The sequence below is a fragment of the Myxine glutinosa genome, chromosome 5 (genome assembly GCF_964187855.1).
Source record: "Myxine glutinosa chromosome 5, kmMyxGlut1.1, whole genome shotgun sequence".
NCBI lineage: Eukaryota > Metazoa > Chordata > Myxini > Myxiniformes > Myxinidae > Myxine > Myxine glutinosa.
The window spans coordinates 129,177,604-129,202,557 of NC_136265.1; the positions used below are offsets into that span (position 1 = coordinate 129,177,604).

Below are 24,954 nucleotides of genomic sequence, written 5' to 3' on the forward strand. Positions count from 1 at the left end.
GCCGTCGGGTCCAGTTGCAGAATCAGAGTCGAGGGTTGACAGAAACTTTTCCACCTTGTCAGGAGGAAAGGACACGGAGTCCAGGAGCAGCAGGGTACGACTGGGTATGGTGGGTACAGAGAGGGATGGGTTTGGGACACAAGATTTAGAGGCAAACACAGAGTTGAGGCATTCAGCTTTTTCACGTGCGGAGTCAGCTGTGTAGCCGTTTGAGGTAAGGGAGGGGATGGAGGGGGAACAAACACCAGAAACGGATTTGACCAGACGCCACCAGGATTTGGAAGAGGGAGACAGATAAGAGAGTTCGGTCTTGAGAACGGAGAGATATTGTTTCCTGGCTCTCCTGAGGGTGGACACACACTTGTTTCGGGCTTTGTGAAAGGAAATGAGATTTCCTTCCGTTGGATTTGCTTTCCAGGAGACGAAGGCAAGTTGTTTCTGGGCAACAGCCTCACCACAAGATTCCGTGTACCATGGACGGGAGGAAGGGTATGACAACTGAAGACGAGATGGGATAAATCTGTGCATGAGAGAGAGCAATTTACTTTGGAAGAATTCCCAGGATGAGTTGATGTCAGAGGTGGTAGAGATGGGAGACCAGTCCAGATGATTGATGGCTGCTTGAAGACCGTGCCAGTTGGCCTGAGTGAAATGCCAGACTCGTCGACGCTGAGCAGGCTCCCTGAGGATGGTCAGAGAGATGTCCACTTTAACAAGGACATGATCAGATGATCCGATCGGAGCAGAAGAAGAGCAGCAGACATTTTCAGGGAAGTTAGTCATAACCAAGTCCAGAAGAGAAGATGTTCCGTTGACTGAGATCCGGGTCGGGAAATTGACAGATTGTGTCAGTCCCAGTGAGTCGCAGAAGTCCTTTGCTGAAGAGCCATTGCTGGTGAGAGAGGTACCCACACCCAGCCAACTGGCATGGTGACAATTGAAATCACCACATATGAGGAAGAGAGAGTTGGGATGAGTAGATAGAAGTTGGTCCATATCATCAGACAGCGAGATGTAGATGGAGTCATCACTGTTTGGTGGACGGTACAACACACATATGAACAAGAGGTGGGAGCGAAGGGGAAGCCGTAGCCAGAGGTATTCCTGGGGGTGAGGTGGAGAGAGTGCAGTGCAGGGCGAGTGAGGAAGAGAGTTTTTGATAAAGATAGCAACCCCGCCTCCAGGACGAGGCTCAGGTCTATCATACCGGAGGAGGGAGTAGCCCGGGAGAGATACTATGGAATCAGAGACATCATAAAGGAGGAAAGTTTCTGTTAAGCAGATCACGTCTGGTTTGACAGAAGCAACCTGTATGGAGAGATCAGTTGAGTTTGAACGAAGGCCCCGGATGTTTGAGGTCCATACCGTTAATGAAGAGGAAGGGGGAGCATCAGATACAGAACAGGGGGGAGGAGGGGTAGGGTAAGATGTGGAAGAGGTGGAAGAGATAGGGAGAGCTGTTGAAGGTGTGTCAGAGATTTCAGAATAGCTCGGAGAAAGGGAAGGATGGGGCGGACAAAAGGTTTGATGGTGATTGGGTGAGCCACAATGAGGTGTTATTTGAGGAGGGGGAAGAGCGAGGCAGAAGGTTGGGGGAGATGGAGGTGAGAGTTTGAAGGGGGAAGAAGCGGGGAGGACGCTTTGAGGAGGGGGAGTGAGAGGGGGGAAATTGAGAAGCAATGAGGGTGGGGAGATTTGAAGGGGAGGGGTGAGGGGGGAGTTTGGGAGGGAAGGGACAAGGGGAGGGATTTGAAAGGGATGGGATATGGGGGAGATTTGGAGGGGAGGGGTGAGGCAGGAGTCTAGGAGGGGAGGGGCGAGGGGGCGTCTTGGCGGGGAGGGGTGAGGGGGTAGTTTAGGAGGGAGGGGGCAAGGGGGGAGATTTGAAAGGGATGGGTGATGGGGAAGATTTGGAGGGGAGGGGTGATGGGGAAGATTTGGAGGGGAGGGATTATGGGGAAGATTTGGAGGGGAGGGGTGAGATTGGATTTTTGAAAGTGTACGATTTATGGGAAACGAACATTTATTGCAAAATGAGTTTCTTGTGACCTTCGAGTTAAAAATACGTTTAAGGACGCTGGATGGAGGATGGAGTGCAGGAGAGTTTAGGGAATGTAGAAAAAAGGCACTATAGGAGATGGATATTTTTTTTGGGATGAATTGATTTGGTGAGCAAGTCGAAAGCAGCCTTTTAAAGAAGAAGAAGAAAAAGGTGTTATAAAATATGACGGAATACATAACTTGAGGGGAAAGTGTAAACATTGAAGGTTAATGAGTGAAAACTATCTGGGGAAATGGGGGAGAAACACGTGGTCGAAGAACGAACGAACGAATAAGAATGAATAAACGAATGAGAACAGAGAAGGGAATGTATATATATATATATATATATATATATATATATATATATATATATATATATTTTTTTTTTGAGTTGAGATTTACACAAGGAAGTAGGCTATGGGTGAAAAGACTGGGAATACAGAGAACGAAAGTTATTGGATCACAAAAGACGGACCGCTGAGAAAAACAAAGCCTCAAGGTTGTACAGTGCACACTGTACAAGGCCTCAAAGGCCTTGCTCGCGACACGGCAAACAGACGATCAATTTATGAAAGATAAACACCGAGAAACAACCAAAGTTGCACACAATAACTTCACACACCGAAAGATAAATACAGTTTCGACAAAATACAATTGTGAACAGACTTAACTTCGAAAAACGTGGAGACCGTGTGGAGCTTCGAAAATCCCTCCCACCGTCTCCGAGATCTCGCGAGATCGCCCCAACTTTTTCGCAGACAACCCCAACTACTTTTTCACCTGACTGTAATTATGGCCAGCATGGCTGCAAGAAGAGCCCTCGGTGACTTTGAAAGAAGGGCGATTTATTGGGGCACGCTTGGTAGGAGCTCCAGTGACAAAGACAGCTCAACTTGCTGATGTTTCACAAACAATGGTGTCTACGGTGATGTCGGCATGGACTGCCGAGGAAAATGCATCATCAGCAAAGGGCAACAGTGGGCGGAAGCGCATACTCCAGGATCGTGCTATCTGAACATGAATTTGAAGTGCAAGGCAAAGCAGATGAGCAACTGCAGATCAATTGACTAAATTTCAACCTGGTCCATCGAGAACTTCAGAGAGAGTGGGATACCATATAGTCGAGCGCTTTGTGCACTGCAACCCATCACACCTAGCAATGCATGTTGTTTGTGAGTCCAGTGGTGCATGGAGCACGGCCAATGGACTAACGAGCAGTGGAGAAATGTGATATGGTCAGATGAATCTTCCTTCACCATGTTCTCGACAAACAGATGCCAACCAGAACCAGATTTAAGTATTACATCCCCTGGGACATTAGAGTCATATGGCTCCCCTCCCCCCTCCCCTCAAACCCCCAATCCCTCACGTACCTTGAAACCTAGTGGGAATAAAAATATAGGACCACTGTACCTGTAGCTTATCTGGGTTCTGGCCTAATGTTGTAACCCAAATGTGGTTGTATTTTGACTGGTGGGTCTGGAGAAGAAGATTTTTGAAGAAATGTACGTGATGTTCAAAAAAATTGACTAAGCCGGCCATTTTAACACACTTCTGGTCACGTGATCGGCATGGCTTCCGCAATTTAACATAATTACCCTATCTTAATGTTCTAACCCAAATTTGGTAGCATTCTGGTTGGTGGGTCTCGAGAAAAAGATTTTTGAAGGAATTTACTAAGTCCGCCATTTCGACCTACTTAGTCACGTAACCGGAATGAGCTTTGCAATCCCCGTTACCAGCCAGCTGCGTAACCTTGCTGCCAAATTTCAGCACAATGGTGTCTACGGTGATGTCGGCATGGACTGCCGAGGAAAATGCATCATCAGCAAAGGGCAACAGTGGGCGGAAGCGCATACTCCAGGATCGTGCTATCTGAACATGAATTTGAAGTGCAAGGCAAAGCAGATGAGCAACTGCAGATCAATTGACTAAATTTCAACCTGGTCCATCGAGAACTTCAGAGAGAGTGGGATACCATATAGTCGAGCGCTTTGTGCACTGCAACCCATCACACCTAGCAATGCATGTTGTTTGTGAGTCCAGTGGTGCATGGAGCACGGCCAATGGACTAACGAGCAGTGGAGAAATGTGATATGGTCAGATGAATCTTCCTTCACCATGTTCTCGACAAACAGATGCCAACCAGAACCAGATTTAAGTATTACATCCCCTGGGACATTAGAGTCATATGGCTCCCCTCCCCCCTCCCCTCAAACCCCCAATCCCTCACGTACCTTGAAACCTAGTGGGAATAAAAATATAGGACCACTGTACCTGTAGCTTATCTGGGTTCTGGCCTAATGTTGTAACCCAAATGTGGTTGTATTTTGACTGGTGGGTCTGGAGAAGAAGATTTTTGAAGAAATGTACGTGATGTTCAAAAAAATTGACTAAGCCGGCCATTTTAACACACTTCTGGTCACGTGATCGGCATGGCTTCCGCAATTTAACATAATTACCCTATCTTAATGTTCTAACCCAAATTTGGTAGCATTCTGGTTGGTGGGTCTCGAGAAAAAGATTTTTGAAGGAATTTACTAAGTCCGCCATTTCGACCTACTTAGTCACGTAACCGGAACGAGCTTTGCAATCCCCGTTACCAGCCAGCTGCGTAACCTTGCTGCCAAATTTCAGCTGGATCAGCCCATTGGGTTGGCTGGAGAAGTCGAAATAGCAGACGGACAGGTGGTGCACGACTGCACGATGACGATCAATACCTTATTTGGAATACCAATTCCAGGTAGGCTAAAAATAAAAGAGCTTAACTGCGTTACTATAAACATTCCGTTCCGTTACAACAACTTTTAAAACCGAAGAAAATTAAAAGTAAAAATTACTTTTTATGCCGCCACCAACAAAGTCGCCGGAGGCATTAAATTTTTGGGTTGTCCGTCCGTTCGTCTGTATGGGCTAAACCTCGTTTTTTTCAGCAACCATATGTCCGATTGAAACAAAACTTTCAGGTTAGGAGTGACACCCACGCAGCATGTTTTTATGATAATTGTGACGTCGTAGGTCATGTGTATGGCATCCATCTTGGATTAAAAGCAAATAATTAAAAATTATTTCTCAGAAACCGCTGAATGGAAAAATTTGAAACTTAGCACATTGACAAGTACACCCAATGGGGAACAAAAGCATGATAATGATATCATACTATAGGTGAAGTGGTATACCAGCCAAAAATGTAATCGAATTCCTTGTCCTAAAAATCTTAAATTGCATGCACATGATCTATGACCAATTTGTGACATCTAAATTTTTGTGACAAATATTAAATTTGTGACATCATAGGTCACATGGTTTGGCAGCCATATTGGATTAAAAAAAACACCTTTAGAGGCCATTTTTCCCTGCAGAGCAGGGGTTGGCCTTTTTTTTTGGGCACCGCACCATTCATTCATTCATTCATTCACCGTGGTCCCCTTTTTGAAGCAATGTTTTACAGCCAGATGCCCTTCCTGCCGCCAACCTTGTTAGTCGCCTCTTGCAACACACAGGGAATTACCAGTGATCTGGTACTCAATTTGCCAACCTCGGAAGGATGACAGGCTGAGTCAACCCCCCTGGCGTTAATTCAGCGATCGACCGGGATTCGAACCCAGGATCTTAGGATCCCAAGCCAGCACCCTAACCGCTAAGCCAACACCAGGCTGTTGGCAGCCATATTGGATTGAAGGAAAATATTAAATAATTATATCTCTGAAACCGCTCACCCTATTGATGCGAAATTTTACAAATATCTAACAGCACTGTTGCATATAGTTTGAAAATGATGATGTCATCGGTCACTTCGTTTGGCAGCCATCTTGAATAGAAAAACGAACCTTATCCGAACAACGCGAAACTTCACAAACGTGATCCCCTACCCATACATATGCAGAGTGATGGCATCTACCCGTTGTTGGACTATGCAGACTGCAGAGGCATATTGGTGACACAGTCACATTGTTCTTGTTTCATTGATTTTGATACTAACATCTTAGGTTCTTAGGAGGAACCAAGTAATGCTTTAGAAAAGTTCATATAAAGGGGCACCCTACATCTGGCAAATAAAATACATGTATTTCTTCATGCAGGTGCATGAATCAAATTGGCACCCCTTTATATGAACCTTTCTAGAGCATTACTTAGTTCCGTCTAAGAACACAAGGGTAGTACAGCCTGCACACGATATTTTTTGAATGTCTCTTCTTTTCTATTTTTTGACATTTTCTATAAGCTATGGAATGTCCCTTCTTTTCTATACTTTGCCACATGGCACATACCCTTATATAAAGGGGCCTTTTCTATGCACCTGTCATTTAATCCAAGAATGCCCCTTATTTTCTTTAGTTTGCCACATGGCACATCCCATACAAAGAGGTCTTTTCCATGCCCCTGGAATTTTTCATAAGATACATTTTAAATACGAACAAAATTAAATTTAAATTCAATTAAAATTAAATTTGTTCATCATACAAGGCTCAGATCCCTGGTGTTGGGCTAGCGGCTAGGGTGCCGGCTTAGGATCCTAGGATCCTGGGTTCGAATCTCGGTCGATCGCCGAATTAATGCCAGGGGGGTTGACTCAGCCTGTCATCCTTCCGAGGTCGGATAATTGAGTACCAGTTCACTGGTAATTCCCTGTTTGTCGTTGAAGGCGGCAAAAAGGGTTGGCGTCAGGAAGGGCATCCGGCCGTAAAACATTGCTTCAAAAAGGGGACCAAAAAACAACAACTACCACGGTCCCCGAAAAGGCCAACCCCCGCTTTGCGGGGAAAAATGGCCTCTAAAACGGTGGTTTTATACAAGGCTTTATTCAAGACGATATAAAAGACTTGAAAAAGTAAGGGGAAAAAAAGATTCAACCCAGATGGGACTCGAACCTACACTCCCCCCAACTTGGGAGTCTGATACCTTATCCATAAGGCCACATGTTGGAAGAGTTATAGTGTGTGTGTGTGTGTGTGTGTGTGTGTGTGTGTGTGTGTGTGTGTGTGTGTGTGTGTGTGTGTGTGTGTGTGTGTGTGTGTGTGTGTGTGTGTGTGTGTGTGTGTGTGTGTGTGTGTGTGTGTGTGTGTGTGTGTGTGTGTGTGTTAGTTAGATATATATATTTTTTCATTTTAAAGCAAAAAATGTAGCACTTAGGTGGAATTTGTTTTGAAAGCCATTAACTAGATCTATTTGCCGATGTATATTCCAAGTTTCGATGTATAGCCCTTGAGATATGAGCGCCAACACATTTTGGGCGGACGGACGGACAAACACCAACGTGATTTCGAGGGTTTTCTAAATAAAACTCAAGAATGTGGAAACAGACGTTGCTGAAATTTGGAACATATTACCTCAACGTACAAAGCATTTACTTCTGAAATTTGCAGCCAATTTCGTCCAGTAGAAGCCGAGAAACGTATTTTCAGTCACTATGTTAAAGTGTTAATCCCTGGTGTTGGGCTAGCGGCTAGGGTGCCGGCTTAGGATCCTAGGATCCTGGGTTCGAATCTCGGTCGATCGCCGAATTAATGCCAGGGGGGTTGACTCAGCCTGTCATCCTTCCGAGGTCGGCTAATTGAGTACCAGTTCACTGGTAATTCCCTGTTTGTCGTTGAAGGCGGCAAAAAGGGTTGGCGTCAGGAAGGGCATCCGGCCGTAAAACATTGCTTCAAAAAGGGGACCAAAAAACAACAACTACCACGGTCCCCGAAAAGGCCAACCCCCGCTTTCCGGGGAAAAATGGCCTCTAAACGGTGGTTTAAAGCTTCCATGGCGTCAGGAAGGGCATCCGGCCATAAAAACATTGCCGCAAACAGGGAACCATGATTGTCATGGGGCCCGCAAGGCTAACCCCCGCCCTAGCGGGGAAAATGGCCATAAAACGATCATTCATTCATTCATTCATTCATTCATGTTAAAGCTGCAGAGTGCACATCCCGGTGTGTACCCTGGTTAGAATAGGTACACCGTATCCCTGCGTGTCGTAAGAGGCGACTAAGAGGGTTGGCGTCAGGAAGGGCATCCGGCCATAAAAACAGAACCATGACAATTACAACTACATATGGGCGCAGGGTACAGCCCGAAGTGGAGATCGGTTTCTGAGGTTTGGGACATGGAATGTAGGGACAATGACAGGGAGATCAGGAGAAGTGGTGGAAGTATTGATCAGAAGAAGAGTGGACATATGTTGTGTGCAAGGGACGAGATGGAAGAGAAGTGGTGTGAGAATGGTAAAGGGTAGGCAGGGACAGAAATACAAGTTTGTGTGGCAAGGGTGCCCGGAGGGCGTGAATGGTGTTGGTGTCCTGTTTTCTGAGGAGTTTGTAGACAGTGTGGTGAGTGTGACTAGAGTGAGTGATAGGTTGATGATGGTGAAAATGATGATTGGAAAGCTCTTGGTGAACGTCATCTCGGGATATGCTCCGCAGGTTGGTCGGAGCGATGAAAAGAAGGACAAGTTCTGGTGTGCGATAGAGAAGCTGATGGAAAACGTGAAAGATGAGGAAGTTGTTGTGGTAGGAGGAGACCTAAATGGACATGTGGGAAGGAGTATGGACGGTTTTGAGGGAGTTCATGGGGGTTATCGATATGGTGTGAGAAATGGAGAAGGTGAAAGGATTTTGGAGTTTGCTGATAGAGCTGATTTGTTGATTTGTAATACTCAGTTTCAGAAAGAGGATAATAAGCTTGTTACAATGTTACATACACGTCAGGTGGGTCGACGACAACCGTTGACTACCTGATGGTGCGTAGGCGAGATAGGGGGAACCTCCGGGACACAAAGGTGATCCCGGGGGAGGAGGCTGTTTCACAGCACCACTTGGTTGTCTGCGACATAAGGGTGAAAGGTGCGAGGAGAGCTCGGCGGGTGAAGTACCAACCGAGAATGAAGGTGTGGAGGTTGAAAGAGGTGACAGTAAGGGAGGCATTAAAAGAGAGGCTGAGTAGTGTAGAGGATGATGTGGTTGAGCTTGAACGTGGTTGGATGTAAATGAAAGATAGTCTGTTGGGAGCCGTTGGTGAGGTATGTGGATGGACAAAAGGACCACCGAGGCACTCAGAAACATGGTGGTGGGATGAGGAAGTTGGAAAGAGGATTGACGAGAAGAGGAAGAAGTTCAAGGAGTGGCAGAAGGCAAAGGGTACGGGAGCAGAAAAAGCAGAGCATGAAAGTTATAAGGCAGCCAAGAAGGCTGCAAAGAAAGAGGTGGCAAAGGTGCACGAGGCATGTAGGAAAATGTTCGGAGAAAGCTTGGATTCGGAAGAGGGTCAGAGAGCGGTATTCAGGATTGCAAAGCAGATAGCGAAAGAGAGGTGTGATGTGATGGGGGTGAGTTGCTTGAAGGATGAAGTGGGACAAATCGTTGTGGACCCAGATGGAATTAAAGGAAGATGGAAAAGATATATGGAAATGCTGTTGAATACAGAGAATGAATGGGATGGCAACATAGAGAGTAACCCAGGTTTAGGACCGGCAGAGAAGATGACTGAGAAGGAAGTTGAGGAAGCGATAAAAGCAATGAAGAGTAGAAAAGCGGGAGGGCCGACGGGAGTTGTGGGAGATATGTTGAAGGCAGCAGGAAGTTGGGTTGTGAAGAGAATGACAGAGATCTGTAATCTGGTGGTGAAAGAAGGCCGCATTCCAGTGGATTTGGAACTGAGTACCCTCGTCCCTCTATACAAGGGGAAAGGTGACCCTCTGGAGTGTGGCTCGTACCGAGCGATAAAGTTATTGGAGCATGGAATGAAGGTATTGGAAAGGGTGTTGGAGAGGAGGATAAGGAAGAAGGTGAAGATCGACGAAATGCAGTTTGGAATAATGCCAGGAAGAGGAACGACAGACGCGCTCTTTATTGTGAGGCAGTTGCAGGAGAAGTACATGGAGAAGAGGAAGAAGTTGTTTCTTGGGTTTGTTGATCTGGAGAAAGCATTCGATAGGGTTCCACACGAAGTATTGACATGGGCATTGAGGAAGTTAGGAGTGGAGGAATGGTTGATCAGAGTAGTGATGGCAGTGTACAAAAGAGCGCGCACAGCTGTAAGGACGAAGGACGGGAACAGTGGTGAGTTTGAGGTGAAGGTGTGAGTGCATCAGGGGTCGGTACTAAGTCCACTACTATTTGTAGCTGTGATGGAGGTGCTGGCTCAGAACGTAAAGGAGGGTTTACCGTGGGAGTTGTATGCAGATGATCTGGTGTTGATTGCGGAAAGTATGGATGGACTGAAGGAAAAGATGAACAAGTGGAAGGAATGTATGGAGACAAAAGGTCTGAAGGTTAATATAGGAAAGACGAAGGTGATGGCAAGTGGTAAAGCATGTGGTGAGGTGGAAAGAACTGGGAAGTGGCCATGTGCTGTGTGCAAGAAGGGTGTCGGAGTGAACTCCATTCAATGTACAATGTGCGCTGAGTGGGTTCATCAAAAATGTAGTGGTCTGAGAGGGTCATAAACCAGTGTGGCAGCTACATTCAAATGTAAGGTGTGCACAGAGGGAGCTGCAGATAGAGGAAATGTTGGGTTGGATCTTGGAGACGGCATGAAGCTGGAAAGTGTGAAAACATTTTGCTACCTCGGAGACATGCTGAATCAGACTCGGCAACGGTTGCAAGAGTGAGATGTGCATGGAAGAAGTTTCGGGAACTGACTGGCGTGCTGATGAGGAGGGGATTGTCATTGAAGCTGAAGGGAAAGGTGTATGCTGCATATGTGAGAAGTGTTATGATTTATGGGAGCGAGACATGGGTAATGAACGTAGAGCAGCAACGAAGGCTGGAAAGGGTGGAAATGCGAATGGTTCGGTGGATGTGCGGAGTATCGTTGAGAGAGAGGAAGACAAATGATGAATTGCGAAAGATGATGGGAATAGAGCCTGTGATTGATGCTGTGAAGAGGAACAGGTTGAGATGGTTTGGTCATGTGTTGAGGAAGGATGAAAGTGACTGGTTGAAAAGAGTGATGGAAATGAATGTAGAAGGAAGTAGAGGACGGGGAAGACCGAGAAAGACTTGGCTGAAGATGGTGGAAGAAGAAATGCGGGCAAGGGGGTTAACAAGGAGAGATGCAGAAAATAGGGCAAAATGGAGAAGATTGTCATGGGGACCGCAAGGCTACCCCCAGCTCTAGCAGGGGAAATGGGCTTAAAATGCCTGTTGTTGTGTGTTGTGTGTATGTTAAAGCTGCATACAGAGAAACGATCCCTTATATAAAGGGAGGGGAGCTTTGTGCCTCCCTTTGATTTAACCACCTGACTGCATTAAAACCCAACGACCATAACAGAAATGCCCAATACGACTTTAAAACATAAGGGCAATACCCCTGGTGCTCACTTGGTAGAATAAACAGTATAATGCACTGACTAAGAGTATTTTAAACCAATTTAAATGGTTGCTAGAAGACAGGGCAGCATGTAGAATCTTACTAACATAATCGTAAGAATTTAAACAAACAAACAAAAAAATACCTATTTTGAGTGGCACCACCCCCTACCCCTCTCCCACCCCGTGTACCTCCTCAGGCTCCAATTTTTCCAATGCCTTAAACAAACATTGTTACATCACGGATGATGAAGGTTCTGGTGAAGTTTCATCAAAATTGTGTGTGTAGGTTCTGAGAAAAAAGCTAATACCTATTTTGGGGGGAAAGCTCCCCCCATAGACCACCTCTGACCCCAATGTTTTAATTGCCAGGAACAAACTTTGGTACATCATGGGTGATGAAGGTTGTGGTCAAGTTTCATCAGAATTGCATGTGTAGTTTCCAAGAAGAAAGCAAATACCTATTTTGGGGGGCGACCCCCACATTGATCCCCAAAGGGGCAGATTTTTTTTTGATGATGTGAACAAACTTTGGTACATCACGGATGATGAAGGTTGTGGTCAAGTTTCATCGAAATGGTGTGTGTAGTTTGAGAGGAAAAAGCAAATACCTATTTTGGGAGGTCAAACCTGGATCCACTTTGTTTTCCACCGAGGTAAACCTCCTCGGTTCCCGAATTTTTTTTTTTTTTTTTTTTTAATGCCGTGAACAAACTTTTGTCCCAACACAACAAATGTCATTTGTGCCAAATTTGGTTTCATTTGTGCCAAAGTTTCAAGTGTTTACGGACTGACAGACGACGCGCCATCGCATGAGCTCCCCTGAACGTCGTTCCAGGTGAGCTGAGAACAGGTTTTTTTTCTTTTTTTGTATACTTAATCGAGGCTCGTGAAAGAGAAACAGTTTACATGCGCTTGTACTGCATTAACTGGCCAGGTTGTGATTTAAGCATTTGGAAATATGGAAATCGCAACAGCATTTAAAATGATGCGGCGGATGTCAGAAGCTGTTTTCTTCTCCTTACCAACAACAACGTAATTTAGCAAAGTGATGTATTTCTGCTGGGGAAGGTCCACCCAAATCTGAAGGATAAGTGCACACGAGGGCAGCAGTTTCTGGAACGAATGAGCGACTATAAAGTGATTGTTAAAACGCCACGGAGAGAGATGCCCAATTTATTTATTTATTTTTTGGGAGAGGGAATCGATTTTTTTTTAAAAGTATAAATAATAGGGAACTCAACACTAATTGGATTATAAAAGGATTTTAAATCATCAGGAAGAGCTAGAGCTTTATTAAGTGATATCATTTGATAGTGATTGATAGAACAAGGGAATAATACCAGCTTTATAAATAAATAAATGTATCGTGTGGTTTTCGTAGGCCTCCTGGAGTTTGGGCCCTGGACAAATGCCCCGTTGGTCCAACCCTAATCCGACCCTGGCACCAACCTAAAGAACTCTACAACCCTGAGTGCTTGGTTCCAACAGTGAAGGGTTCTGGTGGTTCTCTAATGTTGGCCGCATTTTCCTGGCATGGTTTGGGTGCAGTCATTCCTTTAGAAAGCAAGGTCGATGCCAATCGCTACTTAATGGTACTGAGTGATCATCTTCACCCCGTGTTGCAGCATTTACTTCCTGCCGGGAGGGGTGTCTTTCAGGACACCCCTCCCGGCAGGAAGGCATGTGTGGTCCCATCCACAGAGCACATGTGGTTGCCCAATGGTTTGATGAGTATGACACTGATGTTATTCATGTCATGGCCTTCTCAGTCACCAGATGTGAACCCAATCGAGCATTTATAGGATATTCTGGAATGACGCTTGAGATAGCGTTTTACACCTCCATCAAACGGGTGTGAGTTGATTGACTTTCTTGTGGAAGAATGGTGCCGCATCCCTCCTGCAGATTTACAGACACTGGTGGATACTATGCCACGGCACATACAGGCCATACTGGGTGCATGTGGTGGCCCAATGCCCTATTAAGTGACTTTACATTGGTGTTTCCATTTTTTTGTCCACATGTGCCTGCCATGTTAAAGATGAAATGGTTTTGTTGGGTTTGCCACAGTATTTTGAGTCTTGCTGTTGCTTACATTAGTCTTGTGTAGCATTCATATGTTCTGATTGAAGCATTTTGATCAGCGTGTTCCGTATTTTCTGGCAGTCATAGGGAAACCGTATGATTATGCCATTGACCTGTGGTCTGTTGGCTGTACTCTGTACGAGCTCTACACTGGTAAAATCCTCTTCCCGGGCAAGACCAATAACCACATGCTGAAGTTTATGATGGACCTCAAAGGAAAGATGCCAAACAAGGTAGCACATCCAATGCTTCTGGTGTTCATAATACTTGGTTCGTGGTCTTGGCATGATTTGACCTGATCTACGCCTCGTTTTGTTGAGCCAGGCCCACACCACCTCCATGTTGTCACACCCACACCACCTCCATGTTGTCACGCCCACTCCTCCCTCCATATTGAGCCACGCGCACTCCTCCCTCCATGTTCAGCCACGCCCAAACCTCTGTCCATGTTCAGCCACGCCCACGTCTCCGTCCATGTTTAGACACAACTCTCATGACTGCATAGCACATTGTAAAATCATAGTCCTGATCTGGGGAATAAGTGATCAGCCTTTACAATCGGGTTTTTCTTTACTTGTGCTATTGTGGTGTCATTTATATAGATGATCCGCAAAGGCATGTTTAAGGACCAGCACTTTGACCAAAACCTCAACTTCACGCACATCGAGGTCGACAAAATCACAGAGCGGGTAAGTTTGCACCGATTGAGCATTGACATCGGAGTAAGCGATCCGCGTTCTTGCTGCGTGTGGTATCTTGGTTGTTCTTCATCATTGTCCATCACACCTTCCCACGATGTTCTCAGGAGAAGGTGACCATCATGAGCACAATTAACCCCACCAAGGACCTGCTGTCTGACCTCGTGGGCTTCCAGCGCCTGCCTGAGGAACAACGCAAGAAAGTCCATCAGTTGAGGGATCTACTGGAACAAATCCTCATGCTGGACCCGGCCAAACGGATCTCCATCAACCATGCTCTGCAACATCCCTTCATTCAGGAGAAGATCGTTTGAGCGGCGCAGAATGTGGGGACATTGTACATAATGTTACGTTTACGGGAATTTTGACGTTTCTTATTTTCATGTTTGTTCGCTGGTTGTACTTGTATTTGGGAATTCATTAAACAACCCAAAATCATTTAATATTTTAAACTTTTTACTTTTATTTCCCGATTGCATCCTGACCCTCCCTCCATCTCCTGGACTAATGCACTGTTCCCAGAACTAGCATTTGCGAAGCAATATGGATCGCTATACCGCTCGGGCCTTCTTTGGGAATAGACATTGTGGAGTTCACAGTGGCAGTGTACAAAGCTAGGTTATCCACTTCCATACCGTGGGTCTCTAACCTCATCCCAAAAAAGTATGTTGGCTCCGTTAGCACGTTTGTTGTAGAATTATGGCCGATTGAATTGTTCGTCGGATTTTGTCATAAGTTCTTCACTTGGCTGTGTGGAAATCCTTGCAGATACAAAGTAGTTAAACGTAGGAATTCCATACTTGTATCAAATCTCCCTTGCAAATTTTTTTTCTTCCCACGAAGGATATTGATCGTGTGGTCCGTACTTTGCGATGCCGTTGGCCACACGACGCGTAGACCTGTTGGATCCGGGCCCAGTCAGGTAGAAAAATGCTGGTGGAAATACGAAGTTTGTCTGGACAAGGCAAATACGGCAGTACATTTAACTTCTGGCTTTATCACGTCCAAAATGTTCTGATTTTGGGAATCGTTTCAGGAAAGCTTCTTTTTTTTTTTCTCAGATCCGTGCGATTTATTGTGATGTATTAACGGAATGATCCAAAACGAGTAGTTTTCTTGTAACCGCCCTCCATCCCACGTGAGTCGCCTGGAATTTGATGGAAATGGTGTAAGCTTGAAAAATAGATGTGCAGTGCACATCACGTGACTCGCTCGATGTGCGAACCTTTTGAATGAAGGGCGATGTTTTCATTGTGGTTTGTGTTCTGCCATCACTGATGTTTTTTTTGTTGTTGTTCTCTCCTGACCTTCTTTTGCCCTTCAGTCTTGACCTTTCCCTTCCCCATTCTCTCCAACACCCCAGCTTTCCATGCACTGATGCTTGCTGGAATTTGGGCTGAGTGATTTATCACGTTGTGGGGGTTGTGGGGGGGGTCTTGATTGGGCTGAGGAGAGCCGAATGGTTGCTGGGAAAGGCAGAGCGGTGTGTACGAGCGGCGAGGTTCGGCGCAGACCCGAGTGTACAACTGAGACAGCGGGTTTGTAGAACTGCCGCTCCCTCAGGGCTGCTTTACGGGATGGGAGTCAGGAAGGGGTGCTGGGAGGGAACAGCTGTGTCAGATTAATGGCCTTTCATGGAGTCCTTTTACTGTATCTTTTTCTTTTTTGGGGGCCTCTTCACCCTGTTTGTGTGTTTGATTCTTAACTGCATTGCTTTCTAACTTTTGACTTTGCTTGGTCTGAATGTTAGCTAGTTGTGTTGAACCCTACTCCTTGGTTGTTTTCAATCCTACCCCATGTTATGAAAGTTAATTGCCATTAATGCTGAATGTTAAAGCATTAAGTGAGGCAGTATCATGAGAGCCTTGGCCACAGTGGGAAGGTTATTCCTGTGACACATAGTTTTACCATAATATATTAAATGCTTTTTGGGCTCTGGGTTTACAGATCTAAGATCCCATTTTAGGGCAGTCTTTGTTTTTCAGGAAAGATGGCACTCTGGAATGGCAATGGGGTTGTGTGGGGTTGGGGGGGGGGGGTGGTCTTATAGAAATTGGGTACAGTTATGTCTCTGCCTGCATTTCCCACAGGTTAGGGCCAGAGGGACACGGTGCTTGGCCTGGCAGGGTGCGGGTGTTTCCTTTGCCAGCATTCTCCAAACAGCGACCCCCTACCCTTCCCACCTGTCCCTCATACCTTAGTGGTCTTTTCAGTACACTGAAGGTAAGAGGGATGTTCTTCTTTGAGTACCAATATATGTATATATACATATCTATATATATTTTTTGTTTGTTCAAAACTATTTCAATGCTGTGAGGACCTTTTTCCCTCCAGATGTTCCATTACTTTGGGTTAGTCTGCAAAATGTCTGCCAATGAGGAAATTATTATTTTTTTTATTTTTTTTTAACCTCCGCCACCAAAGGTGGATGGAGGTTATGTTTTCACCCGTCTGTTTGTGAACAGGATATCTCAAAAAGTTGTGGACGGATTTGGACGAAATTTGGCAGAGAGGTCGTGTATGTGATAAGGACGAAATGATTAGATTTTGGTGAAGATTCGGTTCTGGCTACTAGAATTTTTAGTGATAATGCCAAAAACGATATCTCAAAAAGTTGTGGACAGATATGGACCAAACTTGGTGGCCAGGTTGTGTGTGGGACAAGGAAGAATCGATTCAATTTCAGTGAAGATCCGGATCCGGCTAGTATAATTTTTTAAGTGATTCTTCACCATTGGGAGATGGGGCCAAAAACGATACATATCTCAAAAAGTTGTGGACAGATGATTTTGATTACATGTGATTCTGTATTGTGATTTTCTGGTCTACTCTGGGATACAAAACGTAAACTGTCCACCTGGCGGAGGTATGCTCTCTGCTGAGTACCGTTATAGTTTATTGCCTTTTTTGATAACGACAGACAAATGTGGCCAGTACAAGTACACCTGTCTGAGTTTTAACATATTGAAGCTGACTCAATTCCTCAATCAGATGTAACCGAGAGATGTAACATATTTGGTGTAAAATCCTCCGCACCCCTCCTCCCTTTACCCCACTTGCCTTCAGTGTACTGAGTACCAGCAACATTTGTGAATTTCATGTTGAGCTGGCTTTGTATGGATTTTATGAACTGCTTTTCTGAAGGCTTGCTTGTGGACTTCCTCATAGGAGGGAAGGGCCTGGGATCTTTTTTTATTATTTTTTTTAAACCATGCTGCCTGTCATTGTTTTAAGATCCGTGTTTACTCATCTTCAGTTAATAAATGTGGATTTGTTTTCCTTACATCTTGCTTTGTGTTCACCATACTACTTCCTCTGTAAACTCAACCGTTGTCATTCATCTAAACAGTATTCTTTAAAGGTCATTATTTGATCCAAGACAACCTGCACACACATCTGATGCAAAATTGTAGGATAACAAACAAACTTTCTGAAATGCAAGTCAAATGCTCATGGGAAGGAAATGCATAGTAAACCAAGTTGAGATGTGCCCAATTTAATGTTTGCAAAAATTTCCAAAAGCATTCATCCCTTTTAGCTGTACAAATGACGTATAAATAAATCGTTCCATTATATCGCTAGAATAAATGGTCATCTGCGCTTTGGGCCAAAGCGACCCCGCGGTACGTTGGGGTTGATCCGCTGTCGCCCGGAGCCGAAGCCGGGACGCTTGACACCCAGCGTGGCCCATCGGCTGTACAGGTCGTGAACTGCAAAAGGGGAGACGCCAGCATCGTAGTCCGGTTCCAGGGCACCGGTGCGGGCAAGAGCCTTGCGTGACACCCTCTCGTGTGGCAGGCGTTGGTCGGCACACAGTATTGGGTTGTGGGCATGCTTTCCACCCTTTGGCATCGGCAGAGAAAACTGAAACAAGAGGGGGGGGGGGGGGGAGGTTTGTGTTTTCCTTTGTCTAATGGATGTTTTTGGCCAGATCAAAACTTTCGGAAATACATTTGTGAAGGGTCTACCTTGAGTCCACGACGATTCAAAACTTTGGGGTTTCGTGACAAATACAGGACCAGCGAGCCATCGGGACCACGTGACACAGGCACTCTTTTCAGGGTGGCATTGCCGCAGCGAATGCAAAACTGCTTTTGCATGTCCCAAGTTAATCTGCAACAGTTGTTCAAATCACCAATGAGATGTGTGCACCTTCTCGTGGCAGGCAAGGCCAGGATTATGCTCGACCATGTTGAGAATTAGAAAAGTTAACATTTAATATTGTCGATGCTTTAAAGCTTTGATTATTATCTGCAAAGCTCGAGGAAGAGGGGCCAAGTCCTCACGTGAAGCAAGCAAAGCAGCGCAGGGTGAAGGTTCGAGCTTCACGTATGCGCAAGCCAGTCACGGACACGACTGTCAGGCCCAGGTTGAGCAGAACATTCTGGATAACGGATAAATTGCAAAGTGTGGGTCAGCCATTTTACCATTAACCAACCCTTCTTGATTAGCAAAGGTGATCTCACGACAATATTGATAACATCGTCGGTGCGAGTCAAAAAAAGTTTCGTTAACAATCCACGTACAATTGAGCGATTGGAACCTCACGTAAGGTCCTACCTGCATTGCGAAGTCGGTGGTGAGGCATGCAACCTTAGTTCCCTCTACCAATTTCTCCTTGCACGAATCCTTCTGCAACTCTCGGATGTTGCTCGGTGTGATCCAGCCCTCACCATCGTCGTCCTCATCACTCTCATCTCGAGTTGGAGTAAATGTCATCCATTAGTACAAATATTGTTCACTTAAATGTTTGATGGATGAGGAGAGGAGTAGAGTATACCAAAACTTACCTTCAACACTGATTACTTCGTCAGATCCGCTTCCTTCACCGCAATCTTTCACGTTCAGCAAATCCTGTTCTAATTGCTCAGCTTCTTCACCACTTGTATGTTCTTCCTCCGTAGGTCCTTGCGGTTCATGCTCAGTCTGTTCCTCATGCTTTTCTTTTACCACATTCAACAGCTGACACAGAACCAGGGAACACAACAATCAAACTTTACCAACAATTCCACTATTATTCACTTTCACCTCATCTGAGCCTTAAAGGTCCACAGACATGCAGAACATTTTTGACTTATTTGTATGAGTATCAGTTAAAAAAAAAAATAGAAATCGATTTCTTGTAATAAGTAATAGATAATTTTTTTTATATATAATTTTTTTTCCTTTCCTTTTTAGCACTCTTGCACCCTGCTAAGCCCCGCCCGAAAAAAACCCCGAATTTCACTGCTACCAGATCACATGACGTATGACATCACCTCCAGAACGAAGTCCATGCCATCTCGATTCGCTATGCTTCGGCCCGCGATCCGTTCCGTGTAATTTGTACGTACTCTACTTTTGATTTGCTTGATCTTGATCTGAGGTATGCTGAGACGCATGTGTGTCACTCCTCGCCTCGTTGATAAGCCCGCAAGGTCGCTCCGTGGAGTAGCCTGCACGTATTCAACTATGGGTGAATTATATAATTAACAACTCACGGTCTGAGGTATCTCGGCTAAAAATTATCCGATTTGCATCAAATAAAGTTTATGAATGGTTGCACAGACCCCTACTTCTCACTAAAAGTGGAAACAATGAAAATTGGAGCTAAAATAAGTGTTTGATTTGTATCAAGCAAATGCACGTGGAGCATGCTTGCGAGCGAGCTGCGTTCTGGAGGTGACGTCACATGGATTACGTCATCGGCTTTGAGGTATGGGGCAGAATTTTTAGGGGCGTTCCCAAGTGGTTCGGCTTTCTTTCATTTTTAATGTTTCAAAGTGAATATAACAAAAAATCAATGCCATATTTGAATTCACCATAAAAAGACTCATTTCGATGACATCAAATGCATTTTGAGTGAGATTCCGTGTCTGTGGACCTTTAATATATGAAAATGAATGAATGATCGTCTTTTTTAAGGCCATTTTCCCCGCTGGAGCGGGGGTTAGCCTTGCGGGCCCCATGACAATCATGGTTCCCTGTTTGAGGCAATGTTTTTATGGCCGGATGCCCTTCCTGATGCCAACCCTTGGTCGCCTCTTACGATGCGCAGGGATACGATGTACCTATTCTAAATCGGGGTACACACCGTGATCATTCATCCCAGCAAGTTGGTACTCAATTTGTCGACCTCAGAAGGATGACAGGCTTAGTCAACCCCCCTGGCGTTAATTCAGCGATCGATCGGGATTCGAACCCAGGATCCTAGGATCCCAAGCCGGCACCCTAACCGCTAAGCCAACACCAGGCTAAACATGGTGTTGTGCCAAACCCAGTGCCAACAACAGCTGGCACCAGGCCAACACCAGGCACCTTATATATATATATATATATTTCATGCTAACTAACATGAAGTAACTAACATGAAGGCTAACCCCCGCTCTAGTGGGGAAAATGGCCTTAAAACGATCATTCATTCATTCATATACATATATATATATATACATATATATATATATATTTCATGCACTTGTGTGTAATGAATGCCCGACCATGGTGGATGTGTAGCAGTTGGTAAGTAGTTTGTTAAAACCCATGTCGCAAGAACTGCTGGTGTGCAGATCACAATGCCAGGTGAGGTAATTTTATTTAGGCAGTCGTGTGTACTAAATACACAAACATTTCTCTCACGTGTTCCATACAGATATGGGGTGAGTACCTAGGTAGGATAGACTTCGAATGGTGATTAGGCAAATTTGAAACTGCTCACGGGAAATGGTCACTTCCACATTTGAATAAGGACTTCCTTTGCTTATCAACCAGTGGTGGGAAGGGAAAACGTCCCTATGTTAACGAGCAGTTTCAATACAAGGAAATGGCAATAAGATTGTACAATTAATTGCTCAGTAATTACCTCCGCCACAGGTGGATGGAGGTTATGTTTTCACCCCTGTCTGTCCGTTTGTGAACAAGATCTCAAAAAGTTGTGGACGGATTCGGCCAAAATTTGGCAGAGATGTAGCGTATGTCATGGACGAAATGATTAGATTTCGGTGAAGATCCGGATTCGGATCCGGCTACTAGAATTTGTCATTCTTCACCATTGGGAGATCGGGACAAAAACGATACATAGCAGGATATCTGAAAGTTATGGACAGATTTGGAAGAAACCTGGCAGGGAGGTAGCGTATGTGACGAGGACAAAATTATTATGCGACATTTGACATGATTATGTGACGAGGACATTGTGATTTTAGTGAAGATCCAGATTCCTATCTGGCTTGTAGAATAATTCTATAAATTTATATAAATTATAATTCTATAAATTATTTTTAAAGTGATTCGTCACCATTGGGAGATAGGGCCAAAAACGATATGTAGCAGGATATCTCAAAGTTATGGACGAATTTGGACGAAACTTGTTGGACAGGGTGTGTGTGTGACAAGGACTGATCAATTCGATTTTGGTGAAGATTCGAATATGGATTCGGATATGAGAATTATTTAATTTTTAAGTGATTCTTCACCATTGAGAGACCGGGCCAACAACGATATGAATGAATGAATGATCGTTTTAAGGCCATTTTCCCCGCTAGAGCGGGGGTTAGCCTTACGGGCCCCATGACAATCATGGTTCCCTGTTTGAGGCAATGTTTTTATGGCCGGATGCCCTTCCTGACGCCAAATATATAGCAGGATATCTCAAAAAGTTATGGACGAGTTATGACTAAACTTGGTGGACGAGTTGTTTTGGTGACAAGAACAAGCCGATTATATTTTGGTTCAGGTCTGAATCCAGATCCGGCCTATCAGTGGGATTCAAAACAAACTGTTCAACCTGGCGGAGGTATGTGCTCTACTGAGTGCCCTTCTAGTTTAGTAAGTAATGTTCTGCCTGGAAATGACAAAACATCTGTGTCTTTAACAGTTTCATCTTTCACTGGTCAAACTCGTACATGGAAACAATCAATATACACCATCACTACAAATGGATGCAGGGATGGACAGGGAACAACCATTATTCCAAGAAAGATGTAGCATTGGTTTCACATGATTATTTATTATGACCTGATAACCTTTTGCATTTACCTTAATTATTACTTGTAAGGTAAAACGAGATACCAGGGGAAATTGCACATCTTCGCATGTTGCCGATGAGTTTTATCTCTTGTACTCAAGATTCCTCGTTGTTACTAGGAAGCACTAAAATTCCGAAGGTACTGTGAGCGTACCTGAAGCAAGTGCTCGTCAAACGTCGAAATTGCCATTGGAGGTTCACGCCAGAACAAAAAGTTTCCAAAAGGATCAGCTGGAACCGACTCTATTGGGTCTTTCCAAGAATCGATGGGTTTCTTCTTCTTCTGAAAAAGATAGAGGACGTTGAGAAAAACGGAGCATGGTTGAAGTGTTTAAGATATACAAAAATTTATACACACCGACGATGTTATTATGTTATGATGTTGGTTCAACAACATCATAACATGAATTGAACCAGGAAAACAGAGGAGCAGCAAAGTCATGGGAGGTACTGTGCACACTAGGCTGATACTTCAAAACATGTTGAGCAGGTGTGATAAAAGGCAAGACCGACCAAAACGTACAGCATTGGGAAGGTGGAAGCCTTCGATCTTGACAGGAGCTTGTGTGTGGGGTCCAGGTATAGTCAGCTGTACCTACAAGAAAACAAAACACCTTAAAATTGTACAATGTAACAAAAAAAACCTTTCACTTTACAATCCCATTGATGCCATTGCCTGCACTGCAATCCCATCATGAACAAGACGATACCGGAATAGGGCAGAGAAAATGCCGTGCGGCCATGATGGAACCCAGAAGTTTGCCTGAAAAAGCAACACCATAATCTATTTGAGGCTCACCGAGTGCTTTGGCTCTTTGCAGAGGTGGGCCGTGCCCACGTGCTTGGCCTCCAGCTCGTAGGTTAGTGCCAAGACGCGCAGGTCGGTAGCAGAGAGACTCGGGAAGTCGCCGGTCTTCTTCGAGAATTCGGTGACTGGTGAGAAGCAGGGCATTCATTCCATTGGCACAAAGGATGACCGGTTCGTTAACGTTCTGGCAGCAAAACCACCAGAATAAAGGGGGAAAAAAAATAAATCAGAACCCATACAACCCCCACTCCCTTCTCCTCTTTTTCGATGACAGCGACATGTCCACTTGTAGAGATTTCTTTGTTGACTCTTATTCATAAAGCACCGGTGACATTCTAACCTCCATGCAATATGTGACTTTCGAAATGACGTAATCCACCCCAGAACGACCTGTGCTCGTGTGCAGAAACCCCAGGAAATTTGCGTGTTCAGGGCAAAACAATAGTACATCATGTGTCCAGGATAAGTCCATTTCCATTTTGTCGTCCATTTCCATGAGTCCGATTTGCATTTAGGATCAGAACCATTACAGTGAACCATCCTGAAATAGTCAGTTTGGTCTAAATGATTATTGTGTTAAAAAAAGACGATTTGAATCACACATTTCACATGAGGAGCGGCAGGTTAAGTTCTGGGCGAGCAGAACCAAGTCAGTGTGGAGAGAAACATATACACACACACACACTTAGATGCACACACACACCTAGATACAGACACACACACCGATATATACACACACACACACCCAGACATACACACACACCTAGATATACACACCGAGACATACTACCATTGGCACACACACACCTAGACACACACACACACACACCGAGACATACTACCATTGGCACACACACACCTAGACACACACACACACACACCGAGACATACTACCATTGGCACACACACACACCCACACACACACCTAGATGCGCGCGCGCGCACACACACACCTAGACGCACACACACACCTAGACACACGCACACCCACCCAGACACACACACACACTAGACTCATGCTTGCACCACATCACCAACAGACCAACTTATATAAACATGTTCACAAAACAATCACCGTACAAGTACCGATCATCGTGGGGGTGTTTATATCTCGAGACGATCTATATGACCAAAAGGGTCACTAAATGTCCACCTGTACATCCTAAGGTAACTACCATTGGCATTAGATGTTCGAGTCGGTGGACACAGAACACCCATCGCGCTTAACGTCGTGGCGTATGAGGTATATCGATACAATGTATACACAGATCGGGTCGACCGTCGCTCGGAGCACGTTAAATGACGTCACACTCACCCAGGGAGACATACTTGGGCGAGGGCTCCTCGAGTTTCAAACTGTACAGCAGCATGGACAACGTCCGCCGCGTCTCCTTATCACGGACCTCGTAGATGACCGAACGCAACGTGTACAGGTCTCGAGCCATGGTCTAGTGACAACACAGAGAAGGCGACACAAAGTGTGGGAAACACACCAAACCACAGGCAATGTGACCAGGCCCCGTCGGCGCCATTGTCATCGAGGAACCTCACGGATCACACTGTCGGAAAGGAAACTCTTACTGGAGATTCAAGAGGTCTCGCTCCCTCCAAGCGTCAGCAGTACAGTACCTGCACAGGTGCGTTTTTCAGAAAACCCCCGGTATCCACCACAAGGTGCTCAATCTTTGGTGCCTCCATGTTCTCACCACACAGGCAACAAAAATGTACCTCACTTTCTTTTTCCACTCATTCCTTTTTACCTTATTTACTATCTCACGTGTGCCGTTCCTTTAAGATCACAATTATTGTTGCACACCGTAGGATGAAGTCGAAAAAAACAGAAGATGCAAATCTATGACGTCTCTATCACTAACTACTCTATCATGGCCGACACTAACTGCATACTCTTCTTATTCATCGCCAGTTACGGGGGACGAAACACAAAGACACCCCGTGTGATTCATTGGACTTTGGACTAGTAAATCACACGTTTAAACCAGATGAATGTTGTATTAAATTGTT

General features: G+C 45.0%; 2 protein-coding genes across 13 annotated transcripts in view; one reads left to right on the forward strand and one right to left on the reverse strand.

The window, feature by feature from the left end:
- PRP4K (pre-mRNA processing factor kinase PRP4K) overlaps nucleotides 1–17,405 on the forward strand; it is a 45,384-nt gene extending 27,979 nt beyond the window's left edge. For 2 of the 7 annotated variants that reach the window (XR_010984445.2, XR_013623562.1), the window contains exons 14-18: nucleotides 13,506–13,657; nucleotides 14,027–14,113; nucleotides 14,230–14,448; nucleotides 15,486–15,660; nucleotides 16,213–17,405. Coding sequence is in view for 1 of the 7 variants with exons in the window: in XM_068116277.2 (XP_067972378.2) it covers nucleotides 13,506–13,657; nucleotides 14,027–14,113; nucleotides 14,230–14,436 (446 nt within the window). In the remaining 6 variants the exon portion in view is untranslated. Of the gene's footprint in view, nucleotides 1–13,505; nucleotides 13,658–14,026; nucleotides 14,114–14,229 lie in introns of all 7 variants that reach the window. The other 5 variants (XR_010984443.2, XR_010984446.2, XR_013623561.1 and 2 more) reach the window with 4 other exon arrangements.
- A 197-nt stretch (nucleotides 17,406–17,602) lies between these two features.
- On the reverse strand, nucleotides 17,603–24,746 carry NOB1 (NIN1 (RPN12) binding protein 1 homolog). 6 transcript variants are annotated; one of them, XM_068116283.2, is made up of 10 exons: nucleotides 24,562–24,746; nucleotides 24,248–24,380; nucleotides 22,924–23,057; nucleotides 22,648–22,719; nucleotides 22,279–22,407; nucleotides 18,913–19,084; nucleotides 18,683–18,819; nucleotides 18,409–18,506; nucleotides 18,091–18,235; nucleotides 17,603–17,986 (listed from the first exon to the last, which is right to left on the reverse strand). In XM_068116283.2, the coding sequence occupies exons 1-10, from the start codon at nucleotides 24,628–24,630 to the stop codon at nucleotides 17,714–17,716; spliced, it is 1,362 nt and encodes a 453-aa protein (XP_067972384.2). In that variant the 5' UTR covers nucleotides 24,631–24,746; the 3' UTR covers nucleotides 17,603–17,713. The 6 variants fall into 6 exon arrangements, with proteins under 6 accessions (XP_067972384.2, XP_067972388.2, XP_067972387.2 ...); XM_068116287.2 differs by having other exon boundaries at nucleotides 22,279–22,404; nucleotides 22,648–22,713; nucleotides 24,562–24,697; XM_068116286.2 differs by having other exon boundaries at nucleotides 22,648–22,713; nucleotides 24,562–24,697.
- Between the last annotated feature and the right edge of the window lie 208 nt (nucleotides 24,747–24,954).